The sequence below is a fragment of the Halichoeres trimaculatus genome, unplaced genomic scaffold (genome assembly GCF_033239565.1).
Source record: "Halichoeres trimaculatus isolate MK-OKI-2021-1 unplaced genomic scaffold, fHalTri1.1 fHalTri1_scaffold_15, whole genome shotgun sequence".
Taxonomy (NCBI): domain Eukaryota; kingdom Metazoa; phylum Chordata; class Actinopteri; order Labriformes; family Labridae; genus Halichoeres; species Halichoeres trimaculatus.
The window spans coordinates 10,153,729-10,169,098 of NW_027437193.1; the positions used below are offsets into that span (position 1 = coordinate 10,153,729).

A 15,370-nucleotide genomic window follows, 5' to 3' on the forward strand; every position below is an offset into this window, starting at 1 on the left:
TACCTTTGTTCCCTCCTGAATGCTGAATACCTGCACAAGTGAAGTTCCCCTTTGAGATTCAGTCAAACTGTTTTCTTCTTGCTCGATTACCTTCAGAGCGATTGTCATGTGCTCAGAGCTTCATCTTTTCTTTGTGTTGAAAAATCATATGTTGACCTTTTGTACAATAACAAAGATAATGGAGGTTTCTCTTCTTCAAAAAGAGTGTCTTCTTTGTCTGTGAAGTCTTTTAGGAGATGATCTTGGTTTTACCAGAGTGTCATCCTGTTGCTGAGCTCAGGTACGCCCTGCAAACAAAAGGGGGAACAAGAAAAGACATTTGATCCCTCTCGGGCTCTTAAAGAGAGTATCATAAGAGGTTAAATTGAGTTTCAGAGAGCTCTCAGTTGTAAAAAGAGTATCACACAGAGAGTGGTGCCACATCCCAACCAGCCTGTGTGTTGTTGTTTGTTGTCTGTTCACTTTCTGTTATTCTATAGCATTTATATTTATATTTTATTTTTTTTAATTTTTACTTTTTATTTTTCAACTGGCTCTGACAATCGATGCTGTAACACAACAATTTCTTTGGGATCGAGAAAGTCATTTAATTTTATTCTATTCTATTCTATTACAGAAAGATTTATAATTAAACTCTAAACAACAATAAAACAGCTTCTTCTCAGAGAGTAACCAAACATAGAACTAACTTCATATGAATGCTATCATCACCATTTGCCTTGGCTTTCACTTTGGAAAACACAGGCTGACACTTAACAGTCCGGTCTTTGTCGTCCCGTGGTCATATTACGGGACATCAACAGGTAACACGGGTTCAGTCGTCACACAGTGACTAATCACATTCCAGTCTGTGTCAGTGTGAAGTTTCCAGTTAGGAGAATCATGTCAACACTTAGGGAAACATAACTTTAAGAGAATTAAAACGAGTCACTAACCATGTAAAGAGTAAAAATAGATGATCAAAACAGTAACATTTCAGTGTTATTGTCTAGTTCATCATAATTTCATTATTACTTTATCTGAAACTCATTTTAATATTTTTAAGACCAACAGACTTAAGATTTCATCTTTTTTAAATTTTGCTTTTTTCTGTGTTGGTCCAACTCATATTTATCTATAAAAAATACTTAATGGTGCTTATAGAGCATATATGCTCTGTGTCTCAACTAAGAAGAAGCCATGAACTCCTCCTCCTGAGAAGAGTAAAACTTTCATGTCTTGTAGGGTAATTGACTTCAGCAGAAAAGGTTATTGCCAAAAATGTAAAACTTTATTTGTGAAATGTGCAGAAAATGTGTTTAATATGATCAGATCATTTGCTTAAAAACAGCACTCTATTTTAATCAATGATGAGATTTTTGTTTTAATTCAGACTAACTGTATCCTTTTTAAGGCTTTATCTTTATTTTTCTAGGGGATATTTTACCTGATATGAAAAGGCTATCTGATCTGTTCAATCATATTTACCTGAACTAAAATTATCATTCCAGTAATCACAAACTCAATTCCCACAACCGTAACGTCAAAGCATTTTCAGAAAAACCTCTTCCTCTACCTTCCAGGCAGGAAGTCACTCAGTCAGGTGTTTTCTCACAAGGCAACACCTCCTTGATGATGCCGTGACCCGCCTACCCACACCTCTCCTGTATCACCTCCTCTGAGCATCACTGCTGATGTTTGCTGATTTAAATCTTCCCGCAGGGATCGAATGCTCACAGAGGAGCAGAAACATCTGAACCAAGAACTTCACAGCAGCTCAACATCTGAACATTTACAGCACAGGTGAGTGTAAACTGTAAATTAGATTTCTGGACACTTTCGAATCATAATTTTTAAAATATATTTTTGAAAAAATATACAAGTATTTTAAGATTATTTGAAAAAGATAGCTTCTTGTCTCATTAAAAATATAAATGATTCAAAAAAGTCATCACCTACAGATATTTTTTTTTCTTCATAAAATTTGAAGTATTTCAATAAGAAGGTATTCTAAACTGCTAAATGTGTCTTGAAAATCTTGGGATACAACTTTTACCACATAAAATAAAACGTTTAATGATTTTTTTCTACTTTGTTCTAATAAAACTCCAAAGATTAGACTGTGAAAGCCTCAAAGTTGAATTTTCACTTTGTTTTTTCTGCGTCATTTTTTGACCACACGTTATCATCTATTCTATTGTTCATACTATTAAAATCATGCTTCAATTAGTGATTAATTCAGTGTTTTAGCTTATATGCATTATCAATTTTACTGGGGTGTGAATGTTTTAGGACACTTGTAAAACCTACAGGAGCTTATCTGACTTTAAACATAAACCGATGTTTATTATCAGTAGAGAGGCACTGAATCCAGACTTTGATTACTTGACTCTTTTATTTCCTCTGCAGGGATGGAACGAACTTTGATCTTGTTGGTTGTTTCTGCGCTGATGGTTTTTGTGGCGCCTGGTGTCCGAGGAACAGGCCATTTATCCTTTGCAAATAACACACAGGTTGAGTTTCTGTCACTTTAATCCTCTCAGTGTAAATATCATCTTAAGCTTTGCACTCTCATCATATTACCTGTGGTATTTGTTTAATGACAACTTTGAAACGCGTCCTGCTGAAATGACAAGTCAGAGAGAAAAGGTCATTAGAGCTTAAACAGCATCTGTTTGGTTTGATTCTTCATGTTTGTTCTCCTTTTCCATTCGTCCAAACATATATTTAAAAGAATTGCAAAACAAATAATTCAGCTCTGAAATAAAAGGTCTTTAAACCTGAGAACATTCATTGCTTTTAGTTTAAATTTTGCTTCAACTGTTGCCTTTTATTTAAAAACTTGATGTAGTATTTCTGGATAACTAAAATAAATTTGAACTCAATGCATTGGTCCATAATGATGAGTAAGCGATGTCAAAATATAATATACTTTTCATTTCTGGCTGTGACTTTTGATAGATATCTTTTTGGTTTTTAAAGAATGAAGCTTAAGTTTTGGACATAACCACACTTTGTGCTAGTTTTACTGTTTAAAATCATTCAGTTTAGGAATACAAAATCAGTATGGTACTCTTACATTGGTATTTAAAGAAGACGTATGGGCAGAAAACATCATGCCACCACAGAAAAAGTCAGTTGGGCTGTCAGGGTCTGAGAAAGTGAGACACACCCATGTAAACAGGTAGAGATAAAGTGACTTTCAGTCCTGCTCAGGTTTCCAAAATGTACTAGATTTCATCCTTTTTGAAACTTGTTGCGCAACCTCTAAGTTGAGCTAAGGACACCTGCGTATTGGCTTATTAACTCGTTGACAGTAAAGTCTATCTAACACGAGTCAGCATTTCATTCATCACAACAAACATGTAGAACCAGCGAGAAGAATTGGCTTATCTCAGTAACCCTTCCACAGCCCCAAAACTAGACTCAAAAGTCTCCTCGTCAATACTGTTTTGGTTGCAATTTTATTACAAGAAGACTTTAACCATGTTGTCTGGTGTATTGATGACAGTATTTTGGTGTGATTACCAGGTGAACATAACTCGGGATGGTTGTGGAGTCTCAAAACTGTGCGTGGAGACACCAGATGACTGTGACCCTTCTTCAAACAAGACCTGCTTATTTGCATCTGTAATTGCTAGTACTCCCATGGCTCCTTCTGGCTCTAACCTGACCATGCAACTCAGAGGATACTCCATGGGATATGTCGCACTGGGACTCACTCAAAACGCATCAGAGGTAACACCGACACACTATGAAAAAGTAAACCATCAGTTATATAAAGATTTTAGCCAGAAGCTTACAGACATAGCATATTTCAAAGAGTAAATAGAGGACAAATGCAGTGCTGTATCTGGTGGTAGGCAGATACAAATTTCCACAAGGAAGTTGCCACCTAACAAGCAGCAAAATGCAAAAAGGGAATGTAAACTGGAACAGGTTTTATGACCTGATTTACAGCAAAGCAACAAGAACAACAAGAACATTTTCCAGGTCAAGTGAATTGTTTCAGCAGCAGCATCATGACATTTTCCCATCAGAGCAGCTTGCAGAACTATAGTTTCTTGTAAACATAATAAAATGCCATGAGACACTTATTGACCTGACACATGTTTACATAGTAGATAAGAAAGTCTAGAAATGATTATCTGGAAAACAGGTGACCAGTCACCAAGATAGTCAAAACCAGAGCAAACATTGCCGCCGTCTTCCACACTGTTGCCAACTACACAAATGAGGCAGGTTGAGTCATCTATTATGTTATTATAAGCCATCATTAAGCCTGTTTGGTTGAGATCTTTGGAAAGTAATTAAATAAACACCCCGTCACAAAGGAAAACGGAGTAATTATCAAGTTTCCTATAATATAAATAAAACAAACATCAATGAAATCCAACTTACATTAACTTTCTGAGAAGCTGGCCAAGCTAACAAACTGCCTAGTTGCTTGTAGCAATTTGATGGCTGGTCTGCTAGAGTTAAGAGTGCTCATGAGCTGGTGGACAGCTGCACTGTGTTGCATTTAACTAGCTTTAATTGTTAGAAGCTAACTAGCATGGCGGTTGTACAGAGCATTTTAGTGTAACATTAGCAGCTTGCCTCGAATTTCGGTAATCGTGGATAAATCGAGCGGCAACCTCATGTGTACCAACATGAGACAACGTGGAAGTGCTCAAATCTGCTGTTTCTGGAGTGTCCGCTTGAGGCTGGCTCCAGGAGTACCGGGAGTCACATACACATCCAGCCAAAAAAGCCGTTCTCGGGGGAAACAATTTTTTACTGGCTGGGCGGTTCAGGGGAATTTAAGATCGTGAGCTCATCCAATCAGAGGCACAGCTCAGGTCACGTGACTGACGGCACCCAATAGCTGTACGCGAAGCCCTTGCCACTTCCAATATGGCTGGATTTTTCAGCAGTTAGTTTCAGAAACATACGGGTGATGTCGGGGAGACCGCGTCCATGTTAATGGGATGAATGCCGAGTGTGGATGTAGGGACACGTTTTGGTAAAGACAAACAAAAGCAGAAATAAAAAAGATATAAAATCATGACATAGCACGACCTATTGCAGTATTGCGAAAGGCATACTAGCTAATATTATCAACACATTTAACGGGTTGTAGTTGCTAGCACCTAGCCCATTAAGAAAAATTGTTTAACAATTCTATCAATAGATTATTTTGCCTTTCTGAGGAGAAAGTTTGTCAACATTTTACACATTAAACCTGTTAGCTAAAAAAAAGGTTTATCCCATTCAAAACAACAAAGAATGTAATGTAATATAATTCTACTGTGCAAACTTAAAATTATATAATACTTTTGCTTGGGTTTTCTGTACAATTTAGGTGAACCCTTGCATCTTGTGTTTTCATGCCACTTGTTGACAGTTATTATTGTGGGAGTTTAACATTTGTAATGATTTTAAAGTTTTATCTTGTACCCCAAAGGTAACATTTCCAAGATGCAGGATTTAACCCCTCATATGAATTAGGTGTCTTAGGTTTAAAAAACACAAATTGTATTCAAGCAAATTATCTTTGATAAATGTGTTGTCACATGAAGTGTGTTGTGCAAGGAAAAACTTCCTGGAACAACGAAAGACCTTGACGTGAACAAACAAAGACATGAAATACTTGCAAACGAGGAAGCAGACATAAAACATAATTCACAAAGACACCTAAAACATTCAAAGGTGAACGGACAAGATCAACAGGAAATTTCACTCTTGTCTGGACCATTTCATCACTGTTTTCTACCTCCTAACAAAAAAACTGTGTGGTGTTGGAATTTGTCATTGAAACCCTTAAGAAAAGCTTTCCAATCCTTCACTGCTGTTTCTTTCCTCAGGGTACCACCATGCTTTTCGTCTGTGCTCAGAACACCTCAAACAACGGGTCGTTCTTCTTCAGGACTAGGATGAGAAACAACACGAATGGAGACCTTAGCCCAACAGAACGGGTGAGGCCTTTAATTGAAGTTATGTTAACCCCTTTACCAGATTAAGTAAATTTACCTTACAATTTTGATAAAATAATGAACCAAAAACCTACCTGAAATACACAGAAACTCTCTAAATCAGAGGGCCAAGACAACAGTCACAATACTGGTCTTTAAATAAATGATTTAATTATAAATATTAGCTGAATTGAACTCTGTTGTCTTTCTGGTTGTAACCGTATCCTACTTCATGTCACCTTAACTTTTAGAGAGTTAGAGAAATTCGAGGCATGGTGGAAGATAATATCATCAAGTGTGAGTTTGAAGTCCCAGAAGCAAACGCCACCAGCATGAGGAACAGCGCTGCAACCACCTTCGCTATCCTGCTAGGGACAGGATCACTCAATGGAAGTAAGTGACGGCGAGAAGTAAAAGTACAAAACAACAGCACAAGTACAAGACCTGGTATTTGACTTCCTTATCTCTACTTTCTGTATCTCATCCACAAATCAACACAATACTGTCTTGTGTAGACACATTAACAAAACTGAAGTTGCTCTTTCCTGTTTGAAATGAATAAAACAACAAAATCAAGCTATTAAATCAGTATTACCTGTTTAACATTCTTGTTTTACTGGTGTTCCTTTAAATGCCATCCTGTGTATAGATCTTTAAGTGAAATTAACTATATTGCTGCCCACACTTCTAACTAAGAAGTAAGTATATGTCTAACCTCACATCATTCTGTTTCTCAGATATGCTTGACTCATTCAACGTCACCCTGAACAGCGGTCGCCTTAACCTCGCCGATCCAACCAGCAACGTCCCCACCACTATGGCACCCAGCACCATGACAACACCAGACTCAGGATCCAACGGAGTCTATCCTCATGGTAACAACACTATGTGATAATGTGTGAATTTTTGTTTTCTAGTTTGTATTTTTCACCTAATAAAAAAGTTCTTTGATATTTCAAGATTTAGAGATAGAAACATCTGGTATGATAGGAAAATCAGCTCTGTAATCTCAGGGAAACAACAAACAATCATTATGTTATTTTAAAGTCAGAGGATAAATATGAGTGATGCACGTCCGCTCAGGGCCTCTGTCAGACTCTACAGAAAAAGGCGCTCCATAGATAAGAGAATGATGATTTGATGTCTTCTTAATCATAGCTTGAAAGGAAGACTCCTTGAAAAGTAAATCTTAATAGCTTAATAGCATTCAAACGTAATCCAAGTGATGATTGCTGTGTTTTTGTGTTTGAGCTCAGCAGTCAATGCGGATGATAAAGATAATTTGTTTAGGTGATTTTTTTTCCTCATACATTTTTGTCGTCTGTTTCTTTTCAGCTGTGCTTCTTCTACTGAGTGTCCTCTCACTGCCTGTCGTGCTCGGAGCCTGAAACCTCTTGTAGGATGACGTTTGACACAATGACGACACTGATGCGCTGGATTTACGCACAGGCAAAAACTGAGTGTCAGCTTTTTGTGTAAAATATTTTTAATAAGATGTATTTTTTTACTTTATTTGTACCTCGTACAAGATAATCAAATGGTATCTGTGACACTTCTTTGGGTTGTACCTATTTTCTGCTTCACATCACAGGGTAAGAAATGTGTTACTGGCTCTGCACTGTGTAAACAAACTTAAACACAAACCTGGCATTACAAACAGAAACCACTTCGGTCCAACGGGTCTGACCAGAACTTCCTGGCAGGGACTTTCAAACTGCCATCTTCATCGTTCATAGCAACTCAAGTTGAGCCAGGATTGTTTAAATGTTGTAATATTTATATTTGAATAAAACTGTGACTATGAAATACTCTACAGATTAAATAAAGCTTCACCTTTACCATAAAAAATAAGCCAAAGCTGTTGTTTATGTTTGTCTCTTCAAGTCATTTTCCACAAGGCTCTGAAATTCTCTTAACGGCTTGATTTACATGAACAAGCTCATTAAACACAACAGCCTCGTCCAGCCATTTAAGAGGCAAATTAATAAAGGCAGCAAGTGGGTCCATCTTTGGATTTAATGATTCTTTTACAAATACTTTAAACTTTAATGATCCCTTTTTGTTACTGATATTGCCACTTCCCATGAAAAGGAAAAAAGGGAGTAAAACATTAGGTAGGAAAAGATAGAGGAAGCAAATCCTCTTGTAAATCCTTATGAGTATTTAACAAGAGGCTGAAACTTAAAGTGCTCCGTCACAAACGGCTCCAAGACAGTGCAACCAATGTTAGCCTCTGGTCGCCTAAACCAAAAAGGAACTCTTCACCTCAAAATGTTGAACTGTTTCATTAACAGCCAAAACCCGGTCACAGGAACTCAAACAAAGCCTGGATTCCAAATTTCTGCTATCATCCATGCAGTACACAGGGAAAAAAAGACAGGTAAAAATGTCCATTTTAATATTTTATTGCAATTTATTCCTTTACAGATAAACTGAAACCAAACAGTATAAAAAACTGACATTAACATACAGACACACAAACTCACTGCAATGAGGAAAATAAACACACTGAGCCTAAAAATGGTCTTTTGTAGCTGAATGTCTGTCCTCGCATTAAGACATGTCCGTCGAGCGGTCGTCTCTGAGGACATTAACGGTCCACGTGTCTGCCTTCTACCCCCGGAGACCAGTAACGACGCATAAAAACACAAACCTACGTCTAGTTCCTCCTCTTACAGTGATACTGGACGACTGGCCAAAGTAACAAAGAAAAAGTGATCATAATCTGCCTCAGGGACGATGGAACAACAGAGTGTGTGCGCCATGCTTCTGTGTGTTTCTTCTTTTATCTACACAAGTGTTAAAACAGGAGTCCAAGTTCCTACATGAAGCTGTGTGAACGCTGCATGCGTCGGTTGAGTCGTTCCTTCCTATGAGTCATCCTCACCGTTGATGCTGTCGCCATCATCGTCTCCTTCAACATGCTCTCCTTCCTCTTCCTCATCCTCCTCTTCGTCCTCTCTCTCCTGACTCTTCACCTGTAACCAACAGTCAACGACCATTTCAGACCAGGTAACAACACATACCGCAAGACAAGAGTCAAACAAAAAACAGCGACATCATTTCTGATGTTTTCAACCCTGTTAAAAGTCTCACCTCTTCCTCCTCCAGCAGGTCTCCCTCGTCTTCCTCATCATCCTCCTCATCTGAATCGTTCAGCTCCTGGCTCTCCCGCTCTCTTTTCAACCCCTCATCCTTCTTGTTGCTTGGGTGTGGAGGGGAAGTCACCTCTCCTGGTTCCGTTTTTAAACTCTTAACTGCTGACAAACATGGAGGTGAATGATAATTCGCTCTTCAGCAGGATTTCAAAAGAGTGTGGGACATTTAAAGTGTTAGATAAATAAAACAGTGAACCGCTTCTCCAGCTCCTTACCAGACTTCTTGCTGTGGTCCTTCTCCATGCGCTCCAGGCTCTCCAGCAGGTCGTCCACTTTGCTTTTGATTTGGGTCAGCTCGCGCTTAATGGTCTGCAGCTCGTCCACTTTCACTGCAGGAGGGAGGAATACCAATACAAATAAGTCTGAGGAGTATGAGGATTTTTTTAATGATTTCTAATTCCTTGAGAATTCTTATCATTTAACTCAGTGGGACTTTTTGTTATTGTAAGTTTTGTCTAGACAGATCAGAACTTTGCAATATTTCATATAAGGGTTAAGGTTATTTCATATAAAGCCAGATTCACACATATTTATTGTGGATTCAGTAAGAGCTCAGACTGATTTAGCACAGACTTTAGATAAGCAACTGAAAAAAAAACAAGCACACACAGAACTCAGGTCATAACATGAGCAGTAGAGATGCTCACTTGCTCTTGATGAGGAAGTCCTCTGGCTGCTCTTGGAGGAAGAGGAGAAGCTGCTTTTGGTTCGCCGGCTGCTTCCTCCACTCAGACTGACCCTCGGGCGTTTGGTTGGGATCACAGCCCGAGACAAGGGCGGAGGAGGGGGAGCGGGAACACGGGATGGGTACGAGTACATTCTGGGATCAAACACAGAGGTGCGAAACATTTCAACCTCCTGAGAAGTTTTGAGAATTTACAGATGAATGGAGGTGATTGTGGACAGTTTTGAGACGTAATGATCATGTGAGGAGCTTTGAGTCTTACTATTGTTTTCTCAGTAGGACACAAGCTGAGTGAATTACTGACTGAAGGGCAAACAAGAGATGAGCAGGAGAAGGTCAAACTTGTGACTCAGAGAAGGATTCTTCAATATGTTTCACTTCAACAAAAACACACTTGGAACAACAGCCTGTCAGGACAAGCTGGTCTAATCTGACATTTGGAGCGTTAACCATGTAGACACCTGGATCAACTGTTTCTTCCTGGTTGGGGTTAATATTCTTTGTAGATGTTGGTACAAACGTAGCAGGAGCAAAAGAAAACTGATCTGGAGCCAATACATCGTTACTGGATGCTCCTTTTGACTCCTGATCACAACCACTGGGTGCATGTTTCCCCCACTCTCTACTTTAGCTTTCTGATCCAATAAATGCAAAAATCCGGGGCAACATGTCACTCACCTGTCGTAATAATCTCTCTGAAAGTCATAATCCAGCTCGAATGAGGAACTGCTGTAGAGAGTGTAAAATGAAAAGGGTCAGTGAGGTGAGGTTTGACAGCATTTATAATTACAAATAATTGTCAGGTTAGAGACGAATTTAGCTTTCCTTGATGACTGACCTGTACATGTCTCCAGCAGAGCGTTTGGTGGTTTTTGACCGATGGGGTTTGGGTTCTCCTGCCAGGTTAATATCTGAAGAAAAGAAAAACACTTAATTCAACCAAATAAATTCTCAATAAATCAGAACAGCAAACTTTTGGTAAGTGAGTGACCCTGTGAGCTTTAAAATAAAAATCCCTGAGTCCTTACCAAGCACTTGTCCAACAATCATCCTCCCGTCCTCTCCGCCAACAGCAGCTCGGGCGTTCCTCTCATTGGCGTACTGAACGAAGGCGTAGCCCTTGTGGACGGAGCAGCCTACGATCTTGCCGTATTTGGAGAAGATAGCCTCCACATCACCCTTGGTGACCAGCAGGGTGTTGAGGTTACCAATGAAGACCCGGGAGTTGAGGGAGCGTGGGTCGTTTTTGTTGGTGACGTTGCTGGCGGCCATCAGGCTGGCTGTGCTGGGTGAACGACTAACAGGGAAACACACAGACACACGCAAGAGTAAGATTTAAGGACAAATTGAACAAAAGTGACTTCTCTGGGCTACTCCTGCAAACGCTGGGTCAAATCCTGCAGCACCCCCTGCTGCAGAGGCTGTAAATCAGACACAACCAACTGGCCTTGCCTGGGAAATTTAAAGGAAAGAAAAAAATAAAAACTGCTGACATCACTGGAAAATCTACAGGAGCTGGGAAGCTAATGAGGGTATTTATCCGTTTTACATCAACAGAAACCTCTCTCCAAACCTAAATGAGCCTCTTCCTGCAGGAAACTACACAGAGAAAGATGCTGCTAACTTTTGTGAGCTTAATTACTCCTGATTATCGGTCTTTAATACTCCAGAATTGTGAGAAAACACAAAGTGTAATGCTTTCAAGTTAGACATGTCATACTTCCACAATCCAGCGAATGACATTCAGTTACAGAAACGGCCCTACAACGATTGAGACCTGTTCTGAAAATCTAACACTCCCTGAGCAGATTTCAGATTACAGTATCAGCGTCAACATCTCTGAGATTATTAGAACATGTACCGTCAAGGTCACGTAATACTAAAGGCAGTATTAACGCCACACCAACCTATTTCACAGTGTGTAATGGTTTCAAATGTTGCTGCATGTAACGAGGTATTCAAAGGAACAGGTTTAACACAAGCTCCATGTTTTGGCGATCCAGCATTATGCTGAGTCACTTCAAAATCAGCCTCCTGAGGACAGATGTAATGAGCATGTTGTTAAAACAGCAAACAGGACGTGAGTTGTGCTTGTGCATGACTGTGCTGCAGTTCCAATGCCTTATTTTGTACATGTGAAGTTGTGCAAACATGATTTTTTAATGGGCTAAAAGTTTTGTGCATTTCTCCTAATTCTTTTTAAAACCATTGTGTAAAATTCATTATATCTGTGTGCAAAGACAAATAAATACAAGCGTGTGTGTGCTAGGCTTTCAACAACAGCCATACTTGTTCATTCAGGGCATTTGAGTTTCTTTCATTAATATAAACGTATATATCTTGTATGACCATGAGTCGACTTTTAGACAGCTAACCACTTAAATCATTTGAACAGGACTTAAGGCTTAAAAAAAAATCTTTTCTATGTGACATGCCTGCAAATTTACTTTTTGAAGCTGCAAAGTAGGCCTGCTGTTTGGAGTTAAGGAAAATTGGGGATTAGATGTTAAATTGATACTCACAAAGTACCTCTCTGAAGTGCCAGTTGGTGCATTGATTTAGTTTAAAATTCAGGGCAAGAGGAGTGAGGTGAACTTGGAGGCAGCAGCAGTTCACTTAGATGTGATTCATTGATTCAGAAAACTGTAAACTTAAGATGCCTGTGAAGGACCAGTAGAGGACAGTATTTAAGCTACACTACGAGATAAGTTTTGATTTATTATTTGACCTATTGACTGTTTTATCAGCATTTCGTCATCCAAATAAGATTTCTCTATATCAGACTCATTTGATTATTCCGGGTCATCTGAGGCAAAAATAGTCTGCCTTCTGTGAAATGTGAGGATTTTCAAGTAAAGCCCAGAGCTTTGAGGGAATCTGGAGACTGGGAAGTGAGTTCTGGTACAGCAAACATGAAAACAGCAGTGGCATCAACAGTTACCCCCCTTCTGGCTGACAGGGGAGGGGGGTCAAACATTCATCACTCACTCCATAGCGTCTGTGTGCAGGGCTGTCGTCTGTCTGATGTTTGTGGGCTGGGACCTGTTTGGGCTGGTGTCTCGACCTTCACCTTCGCCCCTCACGATTTATACTGAGGTGACAGAAAACACACCTCAGTCAAGCGGAGCAGGGTTATCTTGTACCAAGTCTTACCTGGCTGGGGTGTGTACAGGGGTTAGTGACGAGGCAGACAAAGAAACACAAGGAAAACCCATTGCAGCTAGCCATTGTGGGGCTGACACCTGACCCCGGATGTATCTAAGAGTTTACGATTAAACGCCATTACACACAAGCTTTAGGTGAGAGAATGTAGTGCAGATTCTAAAATAAGTGATACGACAGAAGAGTGACCAAGCTGTGGCCTCTTTAGCCCACGTGCTTATTGTTAATGCATCTGTAAGGAAACATCAGGCAGACGTTCATAAGATTTTGAAGTCAACATAAGAGGGTCTTATTTAATACTCCCCACCAAGGTTATGTGGTTCAATAAAATGATGCCAAAAAACTCTAGCACATCTATCAGAATAATTAACAGCTAACTTGAACTCTCAATTGCTTGGCCTTGACAGGGTTGACTAGACTTAATTTTACAAGGATTTCTGAAAATTAAACTGTCTGAGCTATTTCATACGCCTAACAGAAAAAAAAATCCTCTGAGCATAAAAATTGGGAATTCCTCACAAACAATATATACTATTAATGACGAAAGAATTTAAGGATTTCTACATTAAAATTCACAAATTTCTTTATTAAAAAATACACATATGATGAAAGCATACCGTTTTACTAAATATATCAAAATCTGTCCTGAGTTGGTAAATATGTGGATGCAGAACTACTTTTAAGACGATCCTATGGGCCACCTTTAATATTTATACAATCTTGTGTATTCTTTATCCTTTAACTCACAAATAACACATTTACCCATTAGCTTTAGTTTTCAATAAAATGACTATGGGGCTTGTGAATGCAACCGTGAGCCGTCACTTGAGTTTAACACACAAACAGCCATAATACACTTCATGAATGACCATCGTTTAATTCATCAATCAGTAACTTTATGTAACAAAACTGAGGCCTCCGAGTCCAAAACTTCCAAAATCAGAAAAAAATCCCTCTTCATCATGGAGGAAAAACGTGAAAAATCTACTCCACAAAAAAAACAAACCGACAGAGCTGCATGAGCCGGGAAAAGCAAAGTCTTTGGATTATCAAAAATTACCTAAACCATCCACAACACACCCGCCTGGACACCGACTGCGCCACCAGGAGGCTTCAGTGTGAAACACGGGCCTGCGCTAGCATTGGTGGCACAAAGCAGGCTGGCTTGGCTAACATTGGCCAACAACCAAATAAAAAGCAAAAATACACAGCACTAGACCAGTTCTTCTGCTTGCAAAAACCAAAGCCTGCAAAACTCTCAAAGAAATAGTGGTCGATATTCTCAATCAATCATCGATCAGGGTGAAGCTGTGACTACAAAACCAAGCGTCTGTGACGCCGATAGCTAGTTAGCATGGAGGCGCGTGCCAAAAACAAATCAGTCCCGTCAAGGAAAAGTCTTCACAATAAACGCTACAAAAACCAAAGCTACACAGACTTGCAAAAATGATATAACTGTAGCTAAAATGCATCAAAAGCGTTGTGTATCCTAAAAATCACAACCAGCGTTCGTGTTTTGTGGGGGGATGAGCGTCTCCGAGTTAGCTCTGCTAGCACATTACGTTCTGTCCATTCGCAAAATAGGAAAAAGCATCGTTGAAAAAAATCCAAAAAGTAAAGAAAAAGGAAGGAAAAATGAAAAATGTCTGGGAACAAAATACTCACCACGACCTTTACGAGTAAAATGTCTTGTTTTCGGTAAAATCGGTCAAATTGTTACTTAGGTCGTCCTTTAGAGCACAAACGATTCGCCCCCCTGAGCAGCGAGCTAGCTTTCTTCTAGCCTCTCAGCTAACATAGCTGGTGATGGCGCAGTACTTGACAGAGGTGCTCGTTACGTATCACAGCGCAGTCTGGAGAGGCGGGGTCCCCTCATTTGACTATCACCCTGGTGGCAACGAGCGACCACAGTGCGACATGGTAATTAAAACGAACTAATCTAATGCCTTTGAAAATCAATCCGTCCTACCTTCGCTTTTATATGTAATTTATCTTTAATTTCAAGTTTTATTATAATTCTCGTGAATTAGTAAACGTCAAATTGGTTGATAAACCTTTTGAACATAACTTTAATCACGAAGGCTTTTAATTTTTTAATATAGATGTCTTGGTGGGGTTGGAACATCTTAATCCACCTGTTTTGTCGGTTATTAAGCTATCGGAGAGATATCTCGTTATCGACAGTATCCGAACACGACGCAGCAACCTGAGGTGACTCAGACACTTTTAAGTCTAAAGTTGTCTGTGTAAATTAACTCATCTAAATGGGCTTTTGTGATGCTTGGAATGCTTGCAGTATATTGTGAATAACCTTCAAAGGAGATTTTTTTTTTTACCCTTTTTCCTCAAATGTCTTGTGATTTTGGTATGCCAAAGCAATACATTTTTATGTAGAACACAATCGGTCAAAAAGCAGTGTCGTACTGTGCTAC

General features: G+C 39.3%; 2 protein-coding genes across 9 annotated transcripts; one reads left to right on the forward strand and one right to left on the reverse strand.

The window, feature by feature from the left end:
• The first annotated feature begins 1,705 nt into the window (after positions 1-1,705).
• LOC141804824 (putative ferric-chelate reductase 1) lies at positions 1,706-7,724 on the forward strand. The gene is made up of 7 exons (XM_074689454.1): positions 1,706-1,782; positions 2,389-2,492; positions 3,511-3,717; positions 5,826-5,936; positions 6,185-6,326; positions 6,671-6,808; positions 7,269-7,724. Exons 2-7 carry the CDS (start codon positions 2,391-2,393, stop codon positions 7,319-7,321), a joined length of 753 nt encoding a protein of 250 aa, XP_074545555.1. The 5' UTR covers positions 1,706-1,782; positions 2,389-2,390; the 3' UTR covers positions 7,322-7,724.
• Positions 7,725-8,322: 598 nt separating this feature from the next.
• On the reverse strand, positions 8,323-14,764 carry LOC141804411 (heterogeneous nuclear ribonucleoprotein C-like). 8 transcript variants are annotated; one of them, XM_074688820.1, is made up of 9 exons: positions 14,604-14,763; positions 12,765-12,867; positions 10,805-11,073; positions 10,615-10,687; positions 10,455-10,502; positions 9,739-9,911; positions 9,307-9,420; positions 9,030-9,190; positions 8,323-8,911 (listed from the first exon to the last, which is right to left on the reverse strand). In XM_074688820.1, exons 2-9 carry the CDS (start codon positions 12,767-12,769, stop codon positions 8,804-8,806), a joined length of 951 nt encoding a protein of 316 aa, XP_074544921.1. In that variant the 5' UTR covers positions 12,770-12,867; positions 14,604-14,763; the 3' UTR covers positions 8,323-8,803. The 8 variants fall into 8 exon arrangements, with proteins under 8 accessions (XP_074544921.1, XP_074544920.1, XP_074544918.1 ...); XM_074688819.1 differs by having other exon boundaries at positions 9,030-9,193; XM_074688817.1 differs by having other exon boundaries at positions 9,030-9,193; positions 9,307-9,423.
• Between the last annotated feature and the right edge of the window lie 606 nt (positions 14,765-15,370).

Excerpts from the sequence above, each read along its gene's own strand:
- LOC141804824 (XM_074689454.1), top strand. The coding sequence starts at position 2,391 with ATGGAACGAACTTTGATCTTGTTGGTTGTTTCTGCGCTGATGGTTTTT. Across the intron at positions 2,493-3,510 it reads CCTTTGCAAATAACACACAG|GTGAACATAACTCGGGATGG; the intron begins GTTGAGTTTCTG and ends TGTGATTACCAG. Across the intron at positions 5,937-6,184 it reads ACCTTAGCCCAACAGAACGG|AGAGTTAGAGAAATTCGAGG; the intron begins GTGAGGCCTTTA and ends CTTAACTTTTAG.
- LOC141804411 (XM_074688814.1), bottom strand. Across the intron at positions 9,912-10,454 it reads CAGAGAGATTATTACGACAG|AATGTACTCGTACCCATCCC; the intron begins GTGAGTGACATG and ends GTTTGATCCCAG. Across the intron at positions 9,424-9,738 it reads GACTTCCTCATCAAGAGCAA|CAGTGAAAGTGGACGAGCTG; the intron begins GTGAGCATCTCT and ends TCCTCCCTCCTG.